Source organism: Sparus aurata, chromosome 5 (genome assembly GCF_900880675.1).
Source record: "Sparus aurata chromosome 5, fSpaAur1.1, whole genome shotgun sequence".
In the NCBI taxonomy this organism is placed as follows: domain Eukaryota; kingdom Metazoa; phylum Chordata; class Actinopteri; order Spariformes; family Sparidae; genus Sparus; species Sparus aurata.
In genome coordinates this window covers 2,439,746-2,460,945 of record NC_044191.1, presented here as the reverse complement: position 1 = coordinate 2,460,945, position 21,200 = coordinate 2,439,746, and the positions used below count along the sequence as shown (strand labels likewise).

The 21,200-nt window shown below is 40.0% G+C and overlaps 1 protein-coding gene across 4 annotated transcripts in view; it reads right to left on the bottom strand.

Annotated features, from left to right (window-relative positions):
* LOC115582134 (dual specificity testis-specific protein kinase 1) overlaps positions 1-17,276 on the bottom strand; it is a 41,494-nt gene extending 24,218 nt beyond the window's left edge. Inside the window, exons 1-2 of one of the 4 annotated variants that reach the window (XM_030417906.1) lie at positions 16,985-17,276; positions 9,678-9,750 (exon numbers count right to left, since the gene is read on the bottom strand). In XM_030417906.1, the coding sequence (XP_030273766.1) occupies positions 9,678-9,708 (31 nt within the window). In that variant the 5' untranslated portion in view covers positions 9,709-9,750; positions 16,985-17,276. The remainder of the gene's footprint in view (positions 1-9,677; positions 9,751-16,984) is intronic. The other 3 variants (XM_030417905.1, XM_030417908.1, XM_030417907.1) reach the window with 3 other exon arrangements.
* Positions 17,277-21,200: the final 3,924 nt, after the last annotated feature.

Here is a 21,200-nt window from a genome sequence, read left to right as displayed (position 1 = left end):
TTTGAGCACTTCAGTGCTGCTTGCGGACCGAGACGCCTGACCGCATCACTGTCGTGCTCAAATGACGTTAAAGCACACCCTCGAGGGTAATATCGCTTAAATAAAACCTGGTTCTCATCATTCCGCTAGCTAGCCCACATTGTTGGGCCGCAAACACTACAATATTATAAAAAGATTTGAAAACTGATTTTGCCATCAACAACAATTCATGTGGCAGTTGTGTTCTCACTTCTGCCTCAGAGAGTTTGCATTTGATCCAAGAAATTATTTGTTAACAGCTTTTTATGTTTTATTCTTGGTTAAGATGGAAAATCTACATAAGCAACATGCAGGAGACAGTGCATGTCTGCGGTTAAGGGCCATTCTCACAACCGGCTGTGAGTCTGACCTGCGTCTGACACACACACCATCAACAGGAATACCAGGGCTGGCCACTGCCATGCTGACGTCCTCCCACCTGATAAGGAATGCCACTTATGAAAGGTTTACCGTAGAAGTAATTTCACACCATAGCACGATTTTTCCCAGAGCTTCGTCTCTCAAAACAAGGACTTTTTATGAGGAATGTCCAAAGGATCAGACTACAACGTGATGTGAATTTAAAGCAGAGAGTATGTGCGTGCTTGCATGTGTTTCTGCTACTGGGGTATCACTGCAGGTATTATCATTAATATTTTTCTGATTAAAGATGTATTATATCACCTACCCTCATTACATCTCCTATTAATCATGTTCATTTTTGTGATCAGGCCATCCACTCTGCTGACCCCCCTGTGGATAGAACTGCAATCCACACATTACTATATTTGAATAATAGACTAAAATAGTCATTTTAGGGATTGCTTAGCCTTCACGAGCCCACATTACCTACTGCCCCCCGTGTCAGGCTTACATTATGCTGAAACGTAGTCTCAAACTGTGGTCACTGGCTTGGCAGCCTTCTCTACTGGTAAGTGCCCCATCATCCCCTATACCCATAAACATTTGCAGAAAGGCTAAAACGGTACGTAGCCATAGCCAATGACACATACAAATGTGTAAGTGGTTCACAGAACCATTAACTACCAACATCCACCCTGGCAACTGGTCTGGTCACCAAGGTGGTGACCCACTGAGTTCACACTTGAAGCCAAAAGTCACAAAGTGTGAAAAAAAAAAAACATACACACAAAGATGGGTAATATCCAGATGCTCCATATCATAATGGAAAATAAATGCCATCTTGGTCTAGAATTTAGATTCCATTCAGAGTCTGGGTGTGGATAACTGCATCCTCTGACTTCACAGCCCTGGTGACATCAGGTGTAAAGTATGTAGACAGCAAGGGCAACTGCACCACAGCAGAGCATTAATCTGGCTGTAGCCCGCTAGCCATAACATTTTTGGCTGCAGCCTGACATCTTAAACTTGCCTCAGCCAAGCCACAGTGGCTGTTGATTGCTTCATAGATTTTCCAAAGTGCTCATCTCAGAACTACAACACTCACAGAGCTCCACTTTTTGACTGCAAGATCTTGAAGGAAGAGATGGAAAGCAGACATGGATTAGATCGTGTGACATCAGATCAATAAGCTCTAGCAATGCCACACATACTACAGCTGTGGCCTCAACCCCACTTGGTGGATAGCAAAGCAGTGGGTTACGCTAGTGATGTAGAACATGAACAGTGAAAAAGAATACAGTGCTTGTTTTAATGCTCATACATTTTATAAGTAATGACACTGGCCTTCTGAAAGCAATTCAACTGACAAATGCACATCGTGTGCGACTGGATAAAGACCATGAAAATGTAGGTTTAGCAATTCATACTTGACCACGATAATGGTTCAACAACAGTTTTATTTTATAGTAAGTCTCCCACAATTGCACACAATGTAAGCTAGCATACATATTTCACAGCAACCTAGCTTACCTTTGAGTTGTTAATTCACTTATGAAATGTGAATAAAACTTTAAAGTCCTTTTAGTGTGTCTGTTTGTGGCAGTAGATTGCAATATTTTGTATAATATACCTTAAACTCAGTTGAAGTTTCAGGACAGTGTCATGATATTGACAAGAGCAACTCTCTGAAGGATGCTCCTTCAAGCTGACATTTGAAATGTTCCTGTCCATTGATACTGTGAGCTTCAGGATAGTTGAAAAGTCGTTATGAACGACATGAATGTATAATGAAATTTCACAAAAAATTGAAAACTATACAAACGAATAAATCAAGTAACAAAAATCAACAATTCATGGTGGAGTGGAGTGTGTCCATCAGAGTGTCCTTCTGAATGGCATTGACACAAGCTTGGTTGTGGAGCAACACTTTCAACAGGCTACATATCAGTGACACACAATGTTATGTGGGTGTAACCATTTGGTATGCTAGACCTTCATGCTGATGTCATCCAAACATCATACTGCATACTAATGTGGGTGACAGCAATCCCTGTGCTCTGTGCACTGAGCCTCTGGCAGTATGGATGGATGTATGGGAGCTACTACTGCAGATCAATCACTATCAATCCATTCCCAACTAATGCAATACTGACTTGCTCTTGTGAACAATATGAATGTTCCAGCTTTTCAAAGTCAGTTATACATAAACTGGGCCTTTTGAATTACAAATGGGGCCACCTTTTTGTGAAAAACTCACACAAATCACTTCATGTGTCACCGGCTGCACCATGAGCTCATTTAGAAAGTGGAACCATTCAATATCATTAACTTAAATGATCACAGCCAGAACCCAGAGCACACAATTCCCCAGGTGAGTCAAGTCAAAACTGTCAAAATTGTTAGCACACCAATCAGACCATTACATATATAAATACAGGTGAAACTCGAAAAATTAGAATATCGTGCAAAAGTTCATTTATTTCAGTAATTCAACTTAAAAGGTGAAACTAATATATTATATAGACTCATTACATTCAAAGTGAGATATTTCAAGCCCTTATTTGTTATAATCTTGATGATTACGGTTTACAGCTTATGAGAACCCCAAATTCAAAATCTCAGAAAATTAGAATATTTCATGAAATCAATAAAAAAAAATGTTTAAAGCCCCTGTACGGAGTTTTTAACTGGATATAGAAAAGTCTCTGGTTTCTGCTGATGTGTCTCTGTTACCTACAACAGCAAATGAGCCCATCAGCGTGAAGATACGCTTTTTCTAAGTAGTCTAATTCTATACCTCTGAAAGGCATTGGTCGGGTCGGACCACTGACGAAACGATTTACGGCAGTCAGACCGGAACTGACGACATTAAGGATACGGCATAGCTGTTTTGTTGCTACGCTAGCCAGTGCTAACCGAGCTAAAACTTTTGTCATGGCTGATAATGAGACAAAGAAAAGAAAAAGAATTAGAACCGAAGACCAACGAAAGGCAGAGAGGGAATCCGATCGAGCTAGGGCTAAAACACGGATAAACATTGGCGATTCCTTCCAGAGATGGAGAGAGTTGCGGGGCTTGAAGGGAGGGTCGGATCCATAATTCGCCCGATTCCTCCTAGACAGGTTTGTAAATGTTATTTCATTTATGAAATGTAATGCGGGACGTAGTTTACAGCAATACATGAATTCATGTTGTTACAACAAAGCTGGCTAACGTTACCACTAGATTAGCTCTTGACACTACACTCGTGAAAACGACAACAAACGTCTTAGATCACGCATCCATTTCAGCTGTGTGTATCAGCCCAGCCGACCTGCAACGATGCATCGGTAATATCCTCTGTCATTATAAATGATTCAGTTTCTTACTTAGAACAAAACATCCATCACAATCACTGTGACTTTGCTGTAATGCTAGCTCTGTAGCACCGTGGGTAATATATATAGCTGGGAAATTGCAGCGTAACAGCAGCATTACTTTGTTTCACCGGCGGCATATTATATTAAGTAGAAATACAAATAGACAAATTACCTCGTCCATATGCACGCTGCAGATAGCTGCTAAAAAAAAAAAAAAAAGTTTTCAAAGAAAGACCCGTCGTCTTTCCGACGTTTCCAAAACAAATCTACACGCGGCGGCCAGACAAACGTCTTCACGACAGTGGGCGCTAGAGCTCATGGGAAATGCAGTCTTCATTCCGGCAAAACACTACCGCTTTCGTCCAGCGGGGCCGCCAAAATCAACACTAAATGAAAAGTCTGTACAGGGGCTTTAAATATAGAAATTGTCAGCCCTCAGAAAAGTATAGTCATGCACATGTGCTCAGTACTTGGTTTGGGCCCCTTTCGCATGAATTACTGCCTCAATGCGGTGTGGCATGGATGCTATCAGCCTGTGGCACTGATGAGGTGTTATGGAAGACCAGGATGCTTCAATAGCGGCCTTTAACTCTTCTGCATTGTTTGGTCTCATGTCTCTCATCTTTCTCTTGGCAATGCCCCATAGATTCTCTATGGGGTTCAGGTCAGGCGAGTTTGCTGAGCACAGCAATCCCATGGTCATTGAACCAGGTTTTGGTACTTTTGGCAGTGTGGGCAGGTGCCAAGTCCTGCTGGAAAATGAAGTCAGCATCTCCAGAAAGCTTGTCTGCTGAAGGAAGCATGAAGTGCTCTAAAATGTCCTGGTAGACGGCTGTGTTGACTCTGGACTTAATAAAGCACAGTGGACCAACACCAGCAGATGACATGGCTCCCCAAATCAATACAGACTGTGGAAACTTTACACTGGACTTCAAGTATTGTGGATTGTGTGCCTCTCCATTCTTCCTCCAGACTCTGGGACCTTGGTTTCCAAATGAGATGCAAAATGTGCTCTCATCAGAAAAGAGGACTTTGGACCACTGAGCAACCGACTAGTTCTTTTTTTCTTTAGCCCAGGTAAGACGCTTCTGACGTAGTTTGTTGTTCAGGAGCGGCTTGACAAGAGGAATACGACATTTGAAGCCCATGTTCAGGATCAGTCTGTGTGTGGTGGCTCTTGATGCGCTGACTCCAGCCTCAGTCCGCTCCTTGTGAAGCTCCCCCACACTTTTAAATGGCCTTTTCCTGACAATCCTCTCCAAGCTGTGGTCATCCCTGCTGCTTGTGCTCCTTTTTCTTCTACACTTTTCCCTTCCACTTAACTTTCTATTAATGTGCTTTGATACAGCACTTTGAGAACAGCCAACTTCTTTTGCAAGTACCCTTTTCAGCCTTTCCCTGCTTGTGGAGGGTGTCAATGATGGTTTTCTGCACAACTGTCAGGTCAGCAGTCTTCCCCATGATTGTGAATTCTACTGAACCAGACTGAGAGACAATTTAAAGGCTCAGGAACCCTTTGCGGGTGTTTTGGATTAATTAGCTGATTAGAGTGTGACACTTTGAGCCTATAATATTGAACCTTTTCACAATATTCTAATTTTCTGAGATTTTGAATTTGGAGTTTTCATAATTTTTAAGCCATAATCATCAAAATTATAACGAATAAGGGCTTGAAATATCTCACTTTAAATGTAATGAGTCTATATAATATATTAGTTTTACCTTTTAAGTTGAATTACTGAAATAAATTAACTTTTGCGCGATATTCAAATTTTTCGAGTTTCACCTGTATATAGGTAGAGGAAGAGGACACGGGAGAGCAGGCAGAAGATTTTATAATTTTTTCTCAGCATGGCAGTGGACAGAGTCTGATTTATGATAGGGCACTCAACAGTCTTGATGACATCATTGTACAGAAATTGAAGAGGTGTGCAACATTTTTGATGTATGCTTTGGCGAAAGGTGAATGCGTGACATAACATGTATGAAAGCAGTGTGAGACGACGCATTTTCTGTTAAAAATACTACTACAGTATGGCCTGATATAGACATGCTGACGCTGAGTCACCCTTGGATCAGCTGCATCATAAAATAATGCTTCTGTAGATTAGGTATTCCATTGTGCATGAACTGTTATGTCAGCGTAATATTGCAAAGATGTTTTACCTAAACAGCATATAGACAAAGCCGATGACCAATTTCTGTGTTCCGCTATCTAGTGTTGCCCCCATTACTGCAATGACAACTCAGTGTGTGCTGCTGCTGGCTGACAGCAGCATGGGTTTCTGGAGTCAATTTGTTAGACAGCGGCCCACAGTTACTGATTGCCATCCTCACATTAATCAGATTTAACATATGAGACATTTGTTATGACAGTAGCCTGAACAGATGATGTAAAAAAGTAAATAAAAATGTTAACAACTGACACATCATTGTGTAATCATAGTGAAGGGTTAGATGTAACTTGGCACGAACTTAAAGTAGTGTTCAACAAAAATCGTGACTGGTTCCAAATGCATTCAGGCCATATGAGAATTTGAGTCTTGCCATATAAGCAAACAAACAAACAATGCTGATTTTATCCCACATCAGGCTGACAAACTGATTGCTTGTGGAAATGTGGGCAGAAAAAGATTCTTCCTCCCAAGTCCCATTTGAGAACAACTTTTCACTTCTTTGTGCAATAACTTGATCCACCCCTCAAGTGCAATAATTTAATGTCATTTAACCACTGTAAAAAACAATGCCGTATAGCCCATATTTTATCCTATTTATCTGTACTTATCCCCTATACAGTTCTCTACAGTTACATTTATTTATCTTATTTGATTTTGTTTTCTTATATATATAGCTAAGAGTTTATTGTTTACTGTTTATTCTAAGAGTTTTATTGTTTATCTTATACTGTCTAAGATTTTATTGTCTATTTATACTGTATTTTTATACCTCTCCTTTTTTCTATGTGTAAGCTGCTGGAAATTCAATTTCCTTGCGGGAGTCATCCCAAAGGATCAATAAAGCTAAGTCTAAGTCTAAGTCTAAGTCTAAGTAAAGATGGATAAGAGGGCTAGAAAATGTTGGAGGTAATTAAACATGTAGAAATAGCTCATCTCTGTTCCTTTCCACTGTCTCCCACCACTGTCACAACAAATTAACTCATTGTTTTGTCACTTCAATCTGTAGTTTGTGAGGAAAATTTGAACACATGCATCCAGAAAGAACCAACATTAATGCAGCATTTTTGGCAAAGTCAACATCCAGTGACATGTAGTACAGTTGATGTAGTGGTGGTAGTAGCTGAAGCCACATATCATCACCTTGGGTTCCACTATAGCTTCAGTTTCTACAAGGGCCATAATTGTACCCTGATCACATTTAAATGATGGGGAAATAAGAGGGGTTTAGCCATGTGTCAATTTTAGATACGAGTGTGAGCTATCAGCTACTGGAGGCTTTCAAAAATTACCCAGCACTGGCGCGCAGGTGGTCGAGTGGTCGGAGCGCATGCCATATATGCAGCCGACCCCGGTTCGATTCCGGCCGGAGGTCCTTTGCTGCATGTCACATCCCCCTCTCTCTCCCGTATTTCCTATCTGTCTACTGCTTATAAAGGTGTCTATGCCAGAAAAAATCTTAAAAAAAAAAAAAATTACCCAGCACTACTGCAAGAAATAGATTCAGGCTGCCACCTCGAAAACCACAAACTGATTTAACATTTCTGTTTATTTATTGAGTCAACAGATCTGATATCATGTGTTAAGCCAACCAATGCCTAAAAACTTCTGACTCTGACCCAGCCTACCTCTCTGGGACTCAACACCCTGATTACATGTATGCCTGGAGTCATCTTTCCCAGATCTCTACAGTGGTGTGGTGAGAGTACAATCAGCACGACCGATAGAATGGACATGATTTCCCACCATCTCTGTGCTGTGGTGCTCTTCGAAAAAGCACTGAACCCCAAAACTGCTCCAGGGGCACTGCCCTGCAGGAAACCCTCTGCTCTGACCTCTCTGATGAAATGCATATGTAAGGTAGACAAATTTCAACCAGTGGACACATTTCTACTGTCACACTGTAGATACGGTCATATGGCCTAATCCTACTATCATAGAAAAAAGAACAGAGTGCATAGTGAGACATCACAAAGATGCTAAGATGAAGTTCACAGGGTTCGTCTATACTGTAATTAATGGTGAGATTATTCTTAGCATTTAGCATCTATGAGGTGAGGGCTTAGGGCTAAGAGGACATAATGCTGCTGATGATCAGTGTTATCCCTGGCCAAAGAGAATCACCATCAAATCTGCGCATAGAAGGCAGGAGAAGAAGTTCATTACGATTCCCTTTCCACCCCTCTCTGCATCTATCCACTGCACTTAACAACAAATCTGCCTTTTCAAATGCCTGCCACAGCCTATGCAGCCTGTGCAAAGATATGACTCTCCATATTAAATTTAAATTCTCAGATGCAGGTATTTGTTTTGGCCTGGGATCAGCACAATCTGATGCTTGGTGTACTACTGCTATGGTTGTATTTCTAAATCAAAAATGAAGCGAGCACAGTCCCTGAAGCTCAGGCAAATTAGTATTAAAGAAAAAAGATGATCATGATAACCATTTATCAACCAAAACCTACACTGTTCCATTGGAAGCAGAAGTTGAGCTAGCCACAGAGAGGCAGGGGTACGTGATGTCACTGTGAAATAAAAATGTCTGTAATTTAATAAAATGATCTAACTGAACTATTTGCATGAAAATACGTAATGAAAAGAATAATGTGTTGAATGTTAAATAACTTCTTCAATAACATCTCAATGGGTTTGTTCATTTATATTAATCTAAACCGTTTATTTAAATAATTATTCATTTTATATCTTTATAATTAACATTATATTGAAGACTTTGAGGTCTCATAGTCTTCTACTACTTGTAAACATTCTTTTACCTGAATTAAGTAAATTTTCTGAACAAGAGGCCATTTGTTAGAGTTAAGATAGAAAGACAATCTAGAGAATGTGTTAAACATGGAGGGCAGGTAATAGGACACTTTACTGACACACCATCTTTGCACATGTTTCAAAAGGCGGGACGCTGAGCAAAGGTCTTTCTGCTTCAGAACAATGCAGAGCTAAACACAATCACTGTACAGCAGATCCAAATACTTCAAACAGTTCATTTGATGCCTGGCACAAACTAGAGGACTTTCAGATTGTAAACAGGAGCCTTTCTTCAAGCACCATTTGTAAGTGTGAAACCACTGGATAGTTTTGATGAGGGACCATGGCGTTCCAGCATTTTTGAACATGACACCACTGAATATTTTTCAAAAGGAGCCCTCAGGACAATTCCCAGCCATGTTTGTGGCCAGTAACACGGGTACTTTAAGCCAAAACATGACGTTTTCCAAGTATAACCAAGATTTCACTCATTTGTGGTTTAGTACTTTGCCAACATTTATTCTGGTGACTGGGTTGTGACCTGACAGGATTTCAGTTTGTTAATATGGAGCATTTTTTATATTTAATCATTTTAAATTGGGGAGATTGCAATCCAGTCTGTAACATTAAGATTATGTCCATTCTAATCAGGAACAGCCCAACAATTGGAGAGGTGAATCTGAACCACAACCTCTCCAATTACCCTCGAGTGAGGGACCAGTATAAGGCCCAATAACAGACAGGAGACACAAAGTTTTAACACACACTGTAACTGCTGTAATGAACGCAACACTGACATCAAGCAAAACAGCACTGCACACACAGATCACAGCTCAACACAGGTGATGACGTTGTGATTTCTCTCTCAAATTGATTTTATATTAGCTGTCAAAAAATCACTTACTCCTGTACAATACACAGTCAATGAAATGTATGCATTTACTGTCAGAATTTGAATGAAAAAGAGTTGAAAGTATTTTAATCTCTAAATACTTACTCCATTGATTTAATAAGCTATTCATATGCATCGTGTGGACGGTGGAACCAACCCTGAAGTCTCTGTGCCGAAACTGAGGAGGAACCACATACATGCAACAGCAAATGAGCAAAAGCACACACAACACATATGGGCTGTCAAGCAGGCAACACCAACATACACATAAAGACTGACTAGTAGACATGAACTTCAGACATCAGATGACTTTTTTTTCAAGTTACAATCTACTAAACCTGCAGGGACTGCACTTCATTTTGCATCCCTACGGCAGTGGCTCCAAACCTTTGGGTTCAACTCAAGAGTCTTTCCAGGTTGTTCCAAATACCATGTACAGGACTTAAAGGGATAGTTCATGTTTTTTGAAGTGTGGTCATATAAAGTACATATCTATAGTCGATCTGTTCCCACCGTAATCACCGATCAACGGGGTCCAGAGAAAAAGCTAAATTTAACCACCTAAAACAAGGCTGACCTAAAAAAATCTATAACAGTTCAAGTGTACATTGTATAGAGACAATTTTCAGCGCTTTACATCACTGTCAGACCGGCCTTTCTTTTGGCACTACATTTTCTCAAACTTACTTTCGATAAAAACAAAACTTAAAAGACCGTAGAACCTCTACGGTTGAGAAAATGTAGTGCCAAAAGAAAGGCCGGTCTGACGGCAATGTAAAGCGGTGTGAATTTTCTCTATACAACGTACACTTGAACTGTTATAGTTTTTATAGGTGAGTCTTGTTTTAGGTGGTTAAATTTCGCTTTTTTGCTTAACCCCGTTCACTGCAGTACAAAGCTGAGCCTCTGGGCTGGAGCGGCTCTCTACTTCTCCAAACTGAGGCTGCGCTGATCGGTGATTACGGTAGGAAACAGATCGACTATAGATATGTACTTTATATGACCACACTTCAAAAAACCTGAACTGTCCCTTTAAGCTTTAGTTAGGATTACCCACGAATATTCAAAGTTGTGACGGAGGTTGGGGTGTGACCACAAGTATGAGGAACTTGCAACTCATTATTTGTTTGTATACTTTCCTTAATATGAGTATAAAGGGGGGCAAGGACAAGAGTGGAGACATGATCCACTGTCTCACCTTCCTCCTATGAGTGTGTATGGGTACAGCTTGCAGGACTGTACTTGTGCATGCGCAGAACACTTAGTAGAATTGCTTCCTCACAAGTGTAGTTTTCTGCTCACAAATAATGTATTGTGCGCTCGTATCACCTGCACGCACCAGTTTTTGTGTGTGCAGGGCAGGACAGGGCCTTAGTCTTTTGCCTCTTTTTCAGATTGATTTGGATGTGGACTAACATTGCAGTAGTAGAAGCTTCAAATTGTTCGGGTCAGCCTTAAATTTTCCCTTCTCAGTTTGATTTTCAGAGGATCTTAGAAGATGCTAAGTACCAATGACAAACACAAACCTGTTTAAAGATGCAACTATTGACTTTTTGGGTCACTTGGGTGCAACACAGCACTTGTATGTTGTCAGGTTGTTTATATGGTGAATTTTCCTATTTACACATCCAGCAGGCACAGCAGCATAATTTGAAATTCTGTTTCTGCAATATTTGCTATCCTTTCAGCTCTGTTTTTGGTTTCTATCAGCTCATTAAAATAATCTGGTTCGATGCTAATCAGCTGGTTGCTAACTTGCTTACGTGCTGGTTGATGAGTGTTGGGTAGCGTTACACAGCTTTCTCAAAAGGTCAGTTTAATCTTCTGAATAAGGTTTAGTTTAGCACCCAATTAGAAAAAAAGGAACCCCTGTCCTTCAAAACCGTTCATCCTAGTAACTTCATACTTGGCTCGTGTTTTGCTAAGGACCCCAGGTAGTGCAGTGTTGAGTGTGAAGTATACCGGACAATCTATGACAAATACATTTTATTTTATTTCTTTTGATTAAATTTTACTGCTTAAGGCCAGGAGACTAGTGAGCTGTTGCATGTGTTGTAGATCATGGTACTTTGCTGTGATGCTGCTCAGCATACCAAATCTGTGAATTCAGAATCAAAGAAGGCTGGGCCCAGTCAAAGCAAGCTGGAACTTCAAATCCTCCCCACGATCATCTGAAGTGTGGGAGTGTTTTAAACAGATACCCAACAGTTGCGCCCTGTAAGCTCTGCAAATAGGAAACAGCTTATCACAGCAACAGAAACTTTTAAATCTATTTTCCCTTAGTTCCAGTGATTATCTACATCAACATCAACATGCACAAAACACGAATTTGTGTAATAATATGAATACGTTGTTCATGTTTACGCTGATTATACTGTCATTGGATAAAAGAAATGCTTGCTACCGCTGCCTTATCTGAAGATGAACTTCAGATGCATTCTGGTTTGCAAACCTTTTACTTTTATTTTTAGCATGTACTGCAGCTGCCCTTACAAAGTACACACCATTAGGACATACTACGACATACTATTACTAATACTACTACATCATGACAGTGCGCCTTGAACTTTGACCCTCTTGCTCCTGTATCCGTTTTCCATTTGTTTTGATAGTAAAAATCGTAAAAACAAACAAAAAAAACACTTGTTAAATAGAATCAGGCGTGGAAATTTTCTGTCTCAACTTTGCCATAATGTTTTTGTTGTGACCCAGAATTAGTAGAAGGAAGGTGCGGTGCAGCATTATTATGGAAACCATCGACCCACCTACGTTCTCACAAACACTGCTCTACAGCATCAAGAGTCAGGATTGGCCAGCCATTCAACAGTAGGATTGACCCTTGGAAGGTCACGCAAGGTATTGCAAGAGTTTGAGCGCCACAGTTTTAGTCTTTCTTCACTGTCATTGATTAGATTAGATAGGTTCATCTGGAGAAGAAAAAGTAAGTTAATTGACAAAATTGATGCTGGACGTCAACCAGGGAATAGTCATCATTGCTAACTAATGCAAGGTCATGAATATGTTAAGCCAACTGCGAAAAAGTATACTGTGGTTTATTTGCACTATTCATTTTTGGGTGACCTGTGTACTGTTTTGAAAACATGCTCTTTGCAACTGGCAGAAGTTGTTAAACTCGTGTTAATTATCTTAATGCATCTGTTTATGAGATAAAAATCTGCCATTTTGCACACTACACTTTAAAGTTACTGTGACATTTTTTTAAAAAAGTCAGCTATATCCATGCAATTTACACACTGTATTCAGCAAATCCAACTGTAAATAAATGTACTAGTAGAGTTTTAATTTTGCTTTGAATATAAATAAGGGAGTTTCATCTCAATTGAGATAACAATGTCTGAAAAGTGCATTTCTGAAGCTGAGCTGGACTCCTCCCTCAATATGTAGGAGTATTAATTCCACTCATGTTTGACTGCAGGAAGTGGATCACAAATCCAATCAGGCAACAGATGCACTCAAGATGCTCAGGGCTGTAAACTAACTTTTTGGCTCACCTGCCAAGGGGACCGGTAGATGAAAGAATCTACCGGCCAAGTAAATTTTTTACCGGCCAAATAATAAATTGCCTCTTTTTGTTGCATATACATCTGTTTTCAGTACTTAGAGATAACACTATTATATACCAATACATGCTTAGAAAAGAGGCCAAAGTATTATTTAGAAATAAAATGTAATATTATTAATTACATTTCATAACATTGCAAATTGAACAGTGCAAAACTTTGACAAAGGAAAGACTCATTAATTAACTATCAGGCTCTGTAATAGACTTGTCAGTGGCGACTGTACCATAATAACATTCACACTGGATTTGATAGACCCGTGGTTTTACACGTTTTGTGACGTGACAACTGTTCTCATATTAAGCCACTTGATTATCATACTGAAACCTAATTGAAGGAAGTCGTTTAGAAATTATGCACAACTTAAGTACAACTTCCCTCAGCTCATGAGTTAGAGGTGTCGAATCACAGTCACTGCGCCAAACTTATAAAGAGCGGTGACGCGCACGCTACGTTGCTTCTGAGGGGAACTATTTTCTACAGCGGTGACGTCGGGGGAGCTATTTCACTGCGACACAAAACAAATAGCCGGTTTAGCACTAACGTTTGCTACCGTCATAATTTATCACTTTACAGCTACTACAATGTTTTGCTATATCATGCATAATTTATTGCAAGAGCACGACCATCGGGACAAACATTTACCTGCCCCGTGGCATGTATCCCTCCAAAATTAAGTCGCCAGGGAAATATTTTAGTCGCATTTGGCGAGTGGCGACCACTAGTTTACAGCCCTGAAGATGCTACTACAAAAATGTATTGATAACTCTGTAAAAGAAGTAGTGGTGGAAAGTGCATTTACTCAAGTGCTGTAATAAAGTAAAGTTTTGAGTTACACGTTTTTTGAGCATTTCCATTTTCTGCTAACTTCACTCCACTACATTATAGAGTTGTCACGATACCAAAATGAGTAACCACGATACTATACCAGACAAAGTATCACGGTTCCGTATTATCGCGATACTGCAGCCTTTTTTTATTATTATTATTTTTATGAACTTGTTACTTATTTTATAAATTATTTAAATACTTCTAATTTATATGGTTGATATTAAATAATCATTCAGTTTCCTTTGCACATTAATTTATGTTTAACTAATATAAATAATCAACTTAGGATAACAAATCCACTGTCTTTTAAAAAAATCTATTTGACAATAATGCTTCTTCTCCAACATAATAAACCATAGAGGACAAAATACAATAAACAGGAACTGATCCCCTGTGAAAACTATATTTTTATGCATTTTCTAGGTGCTTCATACTTTGACATCCTTTAACTCTTCATTCCTCAGCCTGTACATGGAACACGGTAGTACTGTCATGTAGAATTTCTAGTATAGCAGAAACGTTACGATTTGGCACCGCGGGGTAGCGTGGGTACCGTGCAACTCTACTACATTAACTTAAGTGAAGTCCAATATGCTTAATACAACCAAATGAATGATGATATAATGTTAATGATTAAGAACAAACATTATACCTGTGTAAATAAAGTAAGGGTTTTTACCAGCTTCAACATTAATGTGAGGTTCATAAACATTCATGCATGAATGCAATCTAGTAATATGCATATTTCTGAAATGTGCCATTCTTCATGATTCATTCAATTCACATTTGGTACCTGAAATACATTTTGTGCTTTGTAAGAAAAACATACACATGGAGGACTTTTACTTGCAACACAGTATTTCTACACTATAGTATTGCTACTTTTATTTGAATAAAAGAGCTGAGTACTTGTCTACCACTAATCTTAAACTGGGCAGCATAATTGCTAAAATACTAGTCTATAGCTTTGCCTGAAATCCCACGACATCGTGTGAGAGCCTGGCCAATCAGAGCGCTTGAATGGCTGGCCAGTCCTAGCGCTTGAATGCTCCAGAGGGGTGTGTCTGTGCGAGAACACCCGAAACAATTCTTACAACAAGTGTCACTGAAAGGCTAAAAGGAGAAGCTACATGACAAGGCCAATCGAACAGTTCGTAAAAAAAGGAAAAGCAGTGGATGAATGGAAATGCAGATAGAAAAGGAAATTGCCCTTTTAAACGCCTGAATCATATCTGCACTCTTATTTAAATTTGTTAATCCAGCTATTGATTTCTCTCTTTTGAACTGCATTTTGAAATACATGAAATACATTTTTAAATTCCATTGTTAATGGAGGTTGAATTCAATAATGTATTTTTAAATGATGTACTTATTAATTGTTCAATGTTGTTTTTGTAAATCCATTTCTACTAAATTTCTAACTATTGAACAATATTCCTCTTTCTTGCCAAATATCAAAATATGAATTACTTTATAATTTAGTCTATTTATTAATAGAGTAATACATTTTTAAACAAATGTATTAATGCCACATTTAATGGTACAATTAGTTAAATAGTTTATTACCATTTCTAATAATAATACTACGAATACATTTATTTTATATAGTGCTTTGCAGGGTACACAAAGGCACTTTACAGGTTAAAAAGCAGAAGTATAAATACAACACACTAAATATAAAGAAAGAGACAAGTTATATGTTAAAAGCAATTTTAAACATTTCTGTGACACTTGTTGTGAGGCCACTATAGTACAGACGTTTCTATCAAGATATTAGCTTACAGGAAAAAGTCTTTTTTTGGCCACAGTGCATCACATGACGATTTAATAACACAGTTTGACCACTACGAAAAGTGGCTTATAATACTGGCGCTTTTTCTGGGGGCTTGATCTGGATGATGAGGCCAGCCGTCTTCTTTGGAGAGGAAGTTCCAGTCAAGCCGACAGCAGTAAATGCTCCTCCTCTACTTCGGTAGTATCACCACCATCCACTGTGTCATAGTATGTAACATCATGCTATTGCTATGCTATGCACTGATGGATGTGCTGTCTTGAATGGGTGAGAAAAGGAAGCACAGCTCCAAAAGTAGAAAATCAATAAGTGGCTGCCAAAAAAGATATTGTGGTGGATCGCCACAAATAAATTAATGTGTAGGAAACACTGCATGATAAATATGACTTTGTTTTATTTTACAGTTGTACCTGTAATATGCCAAGACTGTTGTGATGCACTTTGTCTGGGTTGTATAAATATTTGAGACATTTGCTGCCCTGCCAAAGCTACTTTGTTTTGTTTTGTTACGTCAGTGACGTTACAAGGTAAGCTAACATTATTGTTTTCTTAGGGCACAGTTGTTTGTACAGTTTAATGTTTACGTTATGTAATGTTGCACTTTTTATTCAGATTTCTTCCTCTAAAACATATGAGAGCTGTAAAAGTAGTACTTAGCCAGATAATGATATTTGGCACAGTTAAATGTCTGCATTACTGTTTTATTTTGTCAATAAACTATTTTAAAGTTGAAAGAATAAACCCTCTGGTTTCTTCAGACAGGCGGAATAACCAAATTATATATCCTGATAAATATCAATATTATCAATATAGGGGAGGAAAAGTGATTGTATATTTTTCCACATCACCCAGCCCTCTCCTGGTCCCTGGGTGTAGTTTGTTTTTTAGTTTTTCTGGATTTCCTTGTCTTAATTTCGGGACCCTTATAGGGGTCCCAGTCCCTAGGTTTGGAACCACTGCACGGTATCACGATAACTGCTTTTTTGCGTCGTGTCAACACAGTGAAAAGAAAATGTGATCTTACTCTAGCAGGCTTATCTTATCCTACCTGGAGTTATTCCTGTAACATGACCTGCTTTTAAACTGAAAATTCGATTATGTTCATCACGCTCGCTCATAAAACCATTGTTATATATAACAGTATCAACACACTTGTACCCTTACATTCAATTCAACTACTTCAAATAAAGCCGGGTTAAGGCTCTTACATCTGTCGGTGTGTGTTCTGAAACTTTCTCCCGACAGAACACAGCACAGTGCAGTACTCACACACTCGGTCCCGTCGCTCGGTCAGAAGGAGTTGAGGGTTAAATTCTCACTGAGGTATCATACATGATAGTTCCGCTCCGGTGTGTTGTTCAGGAAGTCGCGGTGGTTTAAAGCTCTCCGTTCTCTGCACGTCCGGCCCGCGCTTCACTTCAGTGATGTGCGCGCGGGCTGTAGCTGCTGTGCTCGAGCAGCCTCAGCACGGCGGTGGATGGAACTCCACCCACGAGCAGAGGAGGCTGGAGCTGAGGGGCGGACGGGCGGGCAGGTGGGTGGTGTGAGTGTTGAACTGATGTAGATTTTCACATAGTGATGTTTGTTTTTTATTGACAGCACATGTTTTATGTATTCATCAGTTCCTCTCTATTAATATGTGTTATTGAACCGTTTGAACCTCCAGGTCCACATGCAGCATACAAACAGCACTGAGTCTAAACCAGTGCCTGATGATGACTACGGGAGAAGAACAGCCTCTCCTCTGAAAGCTGTGTGTGCTCGTCAGAAGGATCTGGATACAGCACAGCGTAGAGGTGGGAGTGATTTGCACAATGTAGAGCTCTGGCCCGGAGCATAAACTCCCACTCAGTAAGTGTGGGAAATGAATAGACTGGAACAGAAGGCACACAAATAACAGACACACAGACACTGTGCAGAATGGAAGAGAGCTCAACATGGTGAAACGGGAAGAGAAGCACAACAACACAGGCTCATCCAGGCTGCTGAGCTGGAGGGACACAATGTCCACCACAAAATGGAGGTTGCTTGTGAGAACTCCTGAGTATGACAGAGCTGACAGTTTAAAGTTCACCAACAAATGTTGTATATTGTACACCAACATTGTGTATTTATATTTACATTTGTTTGGCTTGTGAGCCCATGAAGTAATTGTAAGCCGACGTGTGATAGTGATAGGTTTTCTTCTGTCTTGGCTTGTGTGTGTAGATTTGGACATTGAAACCTAAAGTTTTATTTTCCAGAATGATTTGGAGGCTTGAACATGGTCTCAAATAGGTTTGATCTGTGTTTTCAAGTTAGGATCAAAATGTGCTGTTTTCAGTCAACCTGAATGACGTGGTTGAGATGCAGATATGTGGGATGTGTTTTGAGTGTGCAGAATGTTCTGAACATGAGCAGACATATTGTTGTAACACATATGAGCAATTAAAGTCCAGAGGTGACTTGAATTAAGTCATTACCTTAATCGTCATTGTTTTGAATAGGGTGCCACATGTACTTACCCCGAATAAAAGACACAAAAGAAGACGAGGAGAAATCACAAATATTAATAAGCTAGCAGACGGCCTGTGAGCCCCCCTGAATTACATTACATTATATTTTAAATTGTCACTTGGGCCTGAATTTTGTGATTAAATGACACCTATGCCCTTTAATGTTGTTTGTCAAAATATAGTGCTGTTGGTGCCCTAACCGAAACACAGATGCAATCAGTTTCTAATGCAAGATGCAAGACAGTGTATGAAAAGAGACAAGAGATGGATGGAGATGTGGGGAAAAAGAGAGAAGCTGATCACATGCATACAATTCACATGCAATACACATTACATGTTTGTGTGTGTTAGAGGTGTATGACTCATCCGGATCTTTAACACGGTTCATTTAAATAACCCGTGAGTGGCGAATCTCTAGTATTATTAACTCGAATCACTTAAGTCCTACTATAATCAAATCTAAAATGATAAATAGCGTTGCGCAGAGCCGTATACATAGCAAGCGTGTAGCCCACTAGCCACGGGCTTGCTACAAGCTTGCAACTAGCTACGAGCTACGAATGTTTCCCTCATCGGTTTGCGGCTAGCTTGCGAGCCTAGATGCCGGAAACACAGCCGACTCGTCGTAGCACTAGCCTGTGGCATCGTGGCTCGCGGGCGTTTCCAGCATCGCGGCTCGCAAGCTACGAGTCGGCTGCGTTTCCGGCATCGGGGCTCGCAAGCTACGAGTCGGCTGCATTTCCGGCATCGTGGCTCGCAAGCTACGAGTCGGCTGTGCTTCCGGCACCGAAGCTCGCAAGCTAGCCCGCAAGCCAATGCGGGAAACACTCGTAGCAAGCTCTTAGCCAGTAGGTCGTAGCAAGCTCGTAGCTAGTAGCTCGTAGCACACAGCAGGAAACACAGCCGAGTCGTCGTAGCACTAGCTTGCGAGCCACCATGCCAGAAACGGCCGCCACTCGAGGCAGAGCAGGATGGCGCCAACAGCCAGTGAATTCTCGGGGTTAGACTTCCTTGAGTCAGCGTGAAAAGCACATCCCTGTCATAGTACAACAGAAGCCATTCTTCCACTTCTGAATTTCAGAAGTGGAAGAATGGCTTCTGTTGTAGGCTACCTGCAGAATATTGTGTATGTTATTTGAGAATCTGAAATAACATACACAATGTTCTGCAGGTAGCCTAGTCTACTGTAGGTTTGGTGTATAGATGTAGCATAATAAAATGAAATTAGGTCAATTGATCTTTGCAAAATAAAATAATTCATATATAAATATTATATAAAAATATTAACTAGTATATTGTAAGTAGGCTATTATTATCTCTATTTGGGAACTTTATCCATTTAAACCATTCCTACCTCAGTTCTCTATTATTTATTTGTTTATTTTGTTTTATTTGATTTTATGTTAGTATCTCTTATTTTTCCAATCATGTATATAATGTTTTATTGCATTGTGTTTTTTTTTTACTGAGTTAGTGGTTAAGAGACAATGGGCTAGGTCTGAGTTTCCATGGTGATTAGGCAATACTGACTCAAGTGACTCAAGTGACTCGCACAACCTGGTTCAATTTAGTGAGTGACTCATAATGACTCGAATCCTTAAACTTTGTGTCTCAAAGTGAACTGTAGTCAGCAAAAGTAGTCTACTTCAGTACACTTATTTAGTGTAACTGTCACATGAAACTGCAAGTCACTGTTTCACACTTCATGTTCCTGTGAACAGAAACTCTCAGTCCCACTGTGTGCTTCCGCTGGTAGCTCAGTGAGCTGTTAGCTCTGGCTGCTTTTAGCTAAGGTTGCTGTTAGCTCAGTAAGCTGTTAGCTCTGATAGCTGTTTGCTCAGTCAGCTTTTAGCTCTGGTTGCTGTTGGCTCCGTCAGCTTTGAGTTGTGGTAGCTCTTAGCTCAATCAGCTTTTAGCGCTGGTAGCTGTAAGCTCAGTCAGCTATCAGCTGTGGTTGCTGTTAGTTCACCCTGCTGGAAAAAACAGCAATGACCAGCATAGCTGGTGACCAGCATAGACCAGCATATGTTGTGTTTTGGTGCTGGTATGCTGGCACGATATGTCAACAACATACTTCATATTGCAGAGTATAAGGAGGAGTGAATTTGGCTGTGAAAATCCAATACAGGGCACAGAGTCAGTGAGGTTGTCACAGAACACCAAGTTTATTGAATACAAGCTTCAAACCTGCAAGATTTTGGGCTCATTTGAGGGCACCCGAAACAAACTGCACTATAAATGCAACACTTTGTTTGTTGCTTCCATTTCTCTCACAAGTTTAAGTTAACAATTTTATAAAGTTTTTCTTTTGCATGTACACAAAATAATTTCTTCTTTCAGATGGTGAGCACACATGCGTTAAAATCCAATAAAATAAGCCATCAAGCTGACAGGTGTGGCAAATCAAGATGCTGATTGAACAGGACTCAGGCACAGGTGCTCCCTGCTAGCATGGGCAGGGAACTTCCCATGCTGGTGCATGGGATACTGGTGACCAGCATCATCTGGTATGCTGGTCACCAGCATGGGAAGTTCCCACCTGTGCCTGTATCCTATTCAGTCAGCATCTTGATTTGCCACACCTGTCTGGTGGACAGTGTTGGGGCTCGTTACTCAAAAAAGTAGTGTATTACACATTACACATTACTCTCAAAAATAGTAATGCCTTACATTACATGATTACTCCCTGAAGAAAGTAATTAGTTACATTACTAGTTACATTACTCATTGCATTCATGTTGCTCCACGGTTCCTTAGCAACAAGCTTTGTGTGTGCGTGCTTTCTCTGTAGGTGCTTCGTTAAGTTTGAGGTAGTGTTAGCAGCGGTGGAGAGAAGTTTCCAACACGGACAAAGTGTGCACCTTACAGTCAAGTTATTTTCCTTACATTAGTCCTGACCCGCTACTGGCTGTGTTTGGGGTACCAGGAG